Source organism: Sinocyclocheilus anshuiensis, unplaced genomic scaffold (genome assembly GCF_001515605.1).
Source record: "Sinocyclocheilus anshuiensis isolate Anshui unplaced genomic scaffold, SAMN03320099.WGS_v1.1 scaffold590, whole genome shotgun sequence".
NCBI classification, from domain to species: Eukaryota; Metazoa; Chordata; class Actinopteri; order Cypriniformes; family Cyprinidae; genus Sinocyclocheilus; species Sinocyclocheilus anshuiensis.
In genome coordinates, this window is record NW_015544192.1 from 98,237 (window position 1) to 106,253 (window position 8,017).

General features: G+C 34.4%; 1 protein-coding gene across 2 annotated transcripts in view; it reads left to right on the forward strand.

Moving 5' to 3' along the window:
• The window catches only part of LOC107696520 (angiopoietin-1-like), a 53,059-nt gene that overhangs the window by 37,932 nt on the left and 7,110 nt on the right, over positions 1 to 8,017 (forward strand). For both annotated transcript variants that reach the window (XM_016496879.1, XM_016496880.1), the window contains exon 7: positions 3,731 to 3,897. In XM_016496879.1, the coding sequence (XP_016352365.1) occupies positions 3,731 to 3,897 (167 nt within the window). The remainder of the gene's footprint in view (positions 1 to 3,730; positions 3,898 to 8,017) is intronic.

An 8,017-nucleotide genomic window follows, 5' to 3' on the forward strand; every position in this document is an offset into this window, starting at 1 on the left:
TGAGATATTGCATTAAAAAATGCAGGGTGGAAACACCAAGATGCAAAAAAAATAAAAAATAAATAACAAAACAAAAAAAAGTTACATGCAACATACAAATTTACATGCAATTTACTTGTTTTTTTATCATTATTTCCAATATTTTTTTCGGTTACACTTTATTTTAAGGTGTCTTTGTTACACTGTAATTATACATTTAAGTACTGAGTAATATTAATTAACTACATGTACTTACTATATGGTTAGGGTTAGGATTAGGGTTTGGCTTAGGGTTACTTGCATGTAATTATGCATAATTAATTCTTATTATAATAGTAAGTACATGTAACGTGTAACAATGACACCTTAAAATAAAGTGTTATCTTTTTTCTAATATTGTTTCTAATATTCTATTATTTTTTAATTAAAAAAACTTGATGTGGTTATAATTACGTTTTTTTTTTTCCAATAAAAAGACAAGTTATGTGACTGAATAATTCACTGAATAATTCAGAGAAGAAATGTTGAACTGGTCCAGCATTATATTAAAATAGCATTAAAATAGCTCTTATCTTTATATTTTCAATTGTCATTTTGCTTTTAGTTTGTATGTAGTTTTGCCATTTTATTAGGTTTTCTTTCATTTATTTCAGTTTTAGTTTTAGTCATTTTTGTATTTCCACTTCAGCTTATTTCATTTCACCCATTTCAAATCTTTTAAGTTTAAGTTAATCATCTAATATTTCAATTTTGTTTTACTGACTTTATTTCAGTTAACAATTAATTTGAATAGTTTTAGTTAATAATAGCAACCCTGCTCTGGTCATTCTGAAATGCTAGAGCCGAAGTCTGTCATAAAAATAATGGGCTCTACTATTAATTCCCAGAACTTTCTGACATACTGTCACATCCAGCCATGAGGCATCTTCCACCGATTGCTAGCAAACATAGCGTAAATTAAATTCGCAACTTGGATGGAAACATTGCTGTTGAAGAGATCCAGACTGGGAACTGAAGCTAACGCAGCGTTGGACTTGCCAGAAACGGCAAAGATCAAATATGCCTATTCCGAAGATCAAATATAGGACAAAAAGATCAAAACATTTGTCTGTGTTGTACTGTGTTGGGTTAAGAATAGTGAAATTTCTGATGCTCACTCAAATAAAAGAGGCAGCGAGAGTATCAATTCACTTGCCCTCAAAATAACATATGTTGATTAATGACAGTTGACCAATGACATGCCTATTTTTTAATATTCGATGTGATAATAATGAATGGCAGCCATGTTTTTAAAAAGCCATGTCTTTGACCTGGACCTGTTTGAGTTTTAGGGACATAAAGTCAGCTCTGACTCTCATGAAAGAGTTGGTGCGCTCCTCGCTGAAGCTTTTATTTGTAGTGTCTTTTTTCTGGTTTGGATCAAATGAAATATTGGAATAACTTCACCTCTCCTCGTTTGAGTATCCGCTCCAGCCAGTCACAATCAACATCATCAAGGTTTTTATTTCCCAATCATTTTCCCAACAGAAGATGGGAGAAACTCTTCATCAGAAGGAATCAGATATTTAGACCATGGAAACAATTGTTCCTAGGTTTTGGCAGTGTTAATCTGACTTTTCTCCATTCTTCTCTACAGGAGAAAGGGTTTTTGACAGCCCACTTTGAATGGCTATTACTGGAATGATACATAGCAACAGAGTGAGTTGTTGAGACACCGATGTTGTGTTGTATAGAAAACCACACACCCAAGAGAACTCCCTGTTTTAGGGTATAAAATAACAATTGATCTTTGTTTTTCCTCTACATTACTCACATAAGAAATGTTGCAGTTTCATGGCAAGAAAGCTTCTCAGGGATGATCCCATGTACAAAGGCCAGGCTTCCAAGGGGAAACCGAATCAGAACAGAACAAGCACCCCCGGACAACATAAACAGATACAGGTTACGGAAAAACAGCCATCAGGTTTCATGCACATTACAAGGATTTTTGGAGGACAGACTCTCTTTACTCTCACAGGAGGTGCTACAGGCGAAATTAATGTCTCATATTTACTGCACAAAACTCTTGCTCATCAATCACCTGCTCCCATGAGCCAGCAATTAATAAGCGAGAAGAAGGTTTTAGTCAGTCTGTAATGCAATATGAGTCATATTATCATAACTTTGCCTGTAGCACACTTCATTTTGGTTGCATATAAACACATATAGGCATTGTTTAATTATCTATCCCTACAGTATAGCCATATGGCAACATATTTCTCTTTAATTTCTCACTTGTTTCTCATCCAATAAAATGAAGTTTTTAAACCACATGACCTTTCAAGACTCCACTTGCAGGGGAGCTCTCTGCTGAAGATCTCCACAAATTGGTCTGTTAATAAATTGCACTGTTTCTTCTACATCATGACGTAGTTTTACAGAAAATATTGAAGTTTCCGTGTGACAATGCTTTATTGTAATGGAAAAATTGCTGTGTTTCATTTACTTCTTGAGAATGTTTATAGATGCTGGCATCAATTATATTACATTTATTCATTTATTTGGAAGTGCTTTCCATTATACAATTCCATTTATGCATAAATAACACAATTCTGATTTGTATTTCTTCTTTTTAGACCAAAATGACTATAGAAATGTTTAATGGAAAGGGCAAGCTGTGTTAGCTGTACCAAATGACAACAGTGAGAAGTCTTTTTGGAAAGGAGTGTTGATTTTTTTTTTAATGCTTTTAGGAAAAATATCGAAGAACTTATGATAATGATTCATTCAATTTTAGCTTCAAGTACACAAATGCATCTGTTAATTCAAGAAACAAAGACATTCTAATTTAATCAAGGAAACTGTTATAATTTTTAACAATTTTCCACTGTGTCAATGTTTCCTATTTATTTACTTAGAAATCTTTTATTTGATTTTTGTAATTATATGCATTTGTTCTTTACGTACAGAAAAAAAATTGTACCGTGCAGGCTTAAATAATACGTGAAGGCATGTGTATGTTTAAATCCATCCAGCACTCGTGATTTCCATTACCTTCACTGGAAATTTTCTCATTTTGCAGAAGCAGGGAGGAATGCAGGGAAAGATGTTGCTCATTAAAGATTTGTATTCGTACTTGGATATGGTTCTGTTACGCTGTACTGTAATTATTACTGTGGCTAGCACCTGCACTGCGTTATGACATGTTTCAGAAGCCTTTCTGCAGCTGTTTATAGCTGAATGGATCCATTCCACACATGGAAACTCGTCCAAAATATCTTTTGGAAGCAAAAACTTAACTGTTAAATGATTTTTTTGTGTGTGAGTGTGTGTTTGTGTGCATAGAAATGACATGAGACAACATACTGCTTCTCATCTCATTCAAGTCATGTCATGCACTACATGTTTATTTAGATACTATATACACAGATCTGCATTTCTCATTGGCATTACACAAAAATCAAATATTAGTACTGTAAATGTCATGTCATAATGTAGTGTGTTTTCTCAGTCTTCCCAGATCTGATGCAGCCATTAAACATTTAGGCTCAGAAACGGACCAGTGGTTATTGATACCTTCATGTGTCAAAACTTTCTGGAAATCTGTAATTATTATCTCAAGAAAATGATGAATTGTGGAATTCCGTCCCCGTGTTGATTCTATTAGGCTTGAAATATCTTGGACAGGATTTTCTTTCCCATTGCCTTATCCAAGGCCTCCCGTGATCCAAGTAGATACTTAAACTCACCCGGAGTCCACCCTCTTTTCTAGGGCTTTGGGAGCGTGTCGGCCGAACACTGGCTGGGAAATGAGTTTGTGCACATTCTGACCAATCAGAGGGAGTATGCCCTCCGTGTGGAGCTGACAGACTGGGACGGACACCAGGTCTTCTCGCAGTATGACAGTTTCCACATCGACAGTGAAAAACACAATTACAGGTACTTTCTGATTTTTAAGTGAATGCTGATCATTATTTTAATGTAAAAATGTTGATTGAAACATTTTAGGAACTTTTTTGTTTTGCCACAACCAGTTACACATCTTGTCAATACATTCAAAGTTATATGGGTTTATATAAAAGACCTTTTATTTTAGGTTGTTATATACAGCACCGTTCTGAAGTTTGTGTTTGCTAAGATGTTTCTTTTATGCATACCAAGGCTGCATTTATTTGATTAAAATACAGTAAAAACAGTAATATTGTGAAATATTATTACAATTAAAATAGTTGCTTTCTATTTGAATATATTTTAAAGGATAATGTATTAATGTGATGACAAAGCTGAATTTTCAGCAGCCATTACTCCAGTCTTCAGTGTTACTGATCCTTCAGAAATAAAAAAGAAAAATAATTATAAGAAAGTTGAGATACACAAGTTTTATATGTATCTCTCTGAACAATTGTTATATTTAGTTTGTGGGAATGTCTCGGATAAGATGAAAGTGTTGTTATTCCTAAAGCCTGATGATAAGTTCCTGCGTTCATTCGTAGTTTTACTCCCTGTGGGATCTTTAAATGCTTTTCACTGGTGAAGCTATGGGGAGGAATCAAGCTATTAGGTTGACCTAGTGTTGTCACGCCAAACATTTCCCCTTTTTCAGCTGTTAACCACTTAGTTTTCTTATTTTAAAAGGCAGAAACAAGGCAAACTATATAAAAAAGTATTAATTGCACTTGTAGCTCATGCACAGGCAGGTGAACACTTCCGAGCGCTCAACTTCAAAATATCTGGATCTTAGCAGGGCTGTAGTCTGTGGCTTCCTGCACACTTGGCTGGCTTATAGTGGCCTGTGCCGGTAAAGAGTTTCAGGAATCTAATCAGCATTCTCATCGCTAAAAATAGATTAGTTCTCTCAAACTGTTATGCTATGCTAATCACACAGCGTCTCTTGAGAATACTGGCCAAAACAAACCCTTTCTTTGGCCAAACACAAAGTGTGCAAGAGTTGCCACTTCTGGCAATTCAGATTAGACCTTCAGATTCCAACCTGACAAACTTTTTAGTTTGTGTATATAAAAAGCACAACCATTAGATGTAGTATGAAGATAGGCTTTTTAAATCCTAACAGTGTCAGCAAATTGTTTACAGCTTGTTTTTTTTTTTTTTAGAATTTTCCGTTTTAATGTAGTTTGTGCTCTTTAGTGCTGGTTTAGTCAGCTGTAGTCTTCCTAAAGGTAGGTTATAAAGTAGTTACAGTTCACAAATTCTGTCATCATTTACTCACTCCCATTATGTCATTCCAAACCTGTGTGTGACTTTGTTCTGTGGAACACAATTTTTTTTTCTCCCCACAATGAAACTAAATGGGATCCAAAAAAACCCCATTGACTCTGATTGCATGAATAAAAAGACATATATTATACATACATTTAAACCATACATGTCTGGAATGACATGAGGGAGAGTAAACATGATAGAATTAGAAAGATAGAAATATCCATTTAAGAAGCATGGCAGGGGCACCTGCATAGCAGAATTAAAGTGTGCTTAATACATTCCCACATACTGTACATATGCACACACACATAGTCTATGTGGAGACATGGCACATAAAAGCACTTTAAAATTTCGCAAGCGTATGCATGAAAGATATGCACAGAATAATTTAGAACTTAACATATTACGATGCACAAGAATTTCTATTTGTCAGAACCAGTGTGGAGACTTTACAGTCAGGAAATATTTGTCTGACTGCCAGCTACTTGCTTTTGCTTAAATTTAAAGCTAGTTTGCAAAATAGTTGGTATTAGAACAGCAGTAATTGCACAAAGAAATAATGGAGCGTAATCCCATAACCTAAATCACGAAAAAGACTAACTGTCAAGTTTATTACATTTCTTTCAGTACTAATGATTTCCAAACTACATACAGGGTAAAGGTTGAAGTGAGCAAATAGCACTTGGCTGAATGTATACCATGCTCAGCATAATAAATTTCAAATAATGACCATCTCCTTTTTTTCTTGATATAACCAAGTTTCCGCAAAAGTCTGAGACAATAATATTGGGTATATGAGGGGAGTGAGAGGTGTGATCCAACAAATCAGTCAGCATTATTAGACAGCAACATTACAAATGCAGTTTTGACTAGTTTTGACACTTTAATAATTTCAATAGTAAATCTTTAAAATTCATTTTTATTCTTTAGTCAAAGTCTCAGTCAGTTTTGTTATTCTGATAATATTCTTTTTATACGTACATAACCGGCCAAAAGTTTGGGGTAAATTTTTTTATTTTTTTATTTTTTTTTTCTTCTCCGCAAGGATGCTTGAAATGTATCAAAGGTGACAGTAAAAACATTCTATTTCTATTTTATTTAAATTACATTTAAAAATTTTGTACTGTATTTTTGATCAATTAAATGCAGCCTTGGTGAGCATAAGACACTTCTTTCAGAAACATTAAAAAAATCTTACTGGCACCGAATGTTTGCATGATAGTGTATATTCTAGAAAGGCAAAAAGTATATGCATTATCAGAATCAGAATTATCAGAAAATATTTAGTGTATATGTATAATTTTTATGTATTGTATTTCAGGTTGGTGGTTTGTGTGTGTGTGTGTTTTTTTAACCTTTGTGCTATGACGTGGATTTAAATCAAGAATATTTCAGCAAAAAAATTCAAGTGGAGACTGAGATATACTGTAGTGTAAACACTAAAACAAAATGAAAATCAGACTTTGGCATGGAAAAAATAACCTTTCCAATTAAATTTTTTTCCAGGTCTTGTGCATTCTTTTGGTAAACCTCAAGTATAGTTATATACAGCTATCACAAAGTAATGATATATGCCTCTGTGGTGCTAACTGACGACAGCTCTGCCCTGTGCACACTTTTTAGGCTTATGCAATGGAAACTTGAACTGGTTTCAGGGGCACTGAATAGGCAGACCATGACAGCAATTGTGAAAATGATCAATGTCTGTGACACTACACTGACTTTAGACATGGGTGTACCACAGGGTTACTGTCTCAGTCTCGCAATATAGTTTTGACAGGTGAACAATAGCATTTGATTTACTAGGGATTTTTCAATAATTGGTTTACATCGGCCACAATGGAATTGCATGTAAACTGTGGTGGAACTGGCAAAACAATACATGCATTTAGCCCTGAATGTCAATATAATTGATATAATCATTATAATATATCTGCAATGACAACATTGGAAAATATTAAATGCTCTAGATAAAAATCTCAATTTGTCTAATTTCAACCATAAATGAATGTCTTGATTGATTGATTGATTGATTGATTGATTGATTGGCTGGCTTTTTCCTGCTCCAGGTATTATATGCTTATATGAAATGGTTTAAACTGTCAGATTACTGCATCTTTTGTGTAAAAGTGCTGTATATTTTTCCTTCACTATTATGTATATTTCTCTATACTTTTAATATCATATTTTCTGTAATACAGAAAATTGTGTCTTTTAAAACAGCAAAACCTGAGAAAGAAAAATAAAGCAAGGCAAAAAGGAGAGAGAAAAGTGACATGTAGAAAAATACCCATTACATCATTTATAGCAAAGCAAAGCAGGCCGCTGTTGCAGATGCTGCTGATAAACACAGGCTCTTATTACAGCCGTGTTTACACAACTTATGAATCCTGAAGCTCCTTAATTTCGGGGAGTGTAACAATCAGCTAAATGGATCTTGAGCGTAATTGCTTCAAAAGATCAACACTGTGTTAATGTTGCTTTGGCACCTATACAGTGCTCTACACAATTATATTGAATATGATCGTAAATTACATTGCCAATCTCCAGCTGAGCAGAAGCATTGTATATGGCTATTTTAATAAGCCCCGTAAGGAAGAGTTGAAAAATATTTAGCCATAATTCAAAATGAATCACTTTTTTTTCCAGAATGTGGATGTTTTACAGCAGCCGATTTAGCTTTTTTTAATTGTATGAGCATTATGTGAGCTGGAATTTGGGAGAGCGCAGTGTTTTGTTTCTAGGGAAGACCTACACAAGGAAAGCGATGGCTGATAGGGGTCAGTATCGGGGAGTCTCTGAAGGGATCTGACGGTGCTGCTGCAACCTTGTCTTCCCA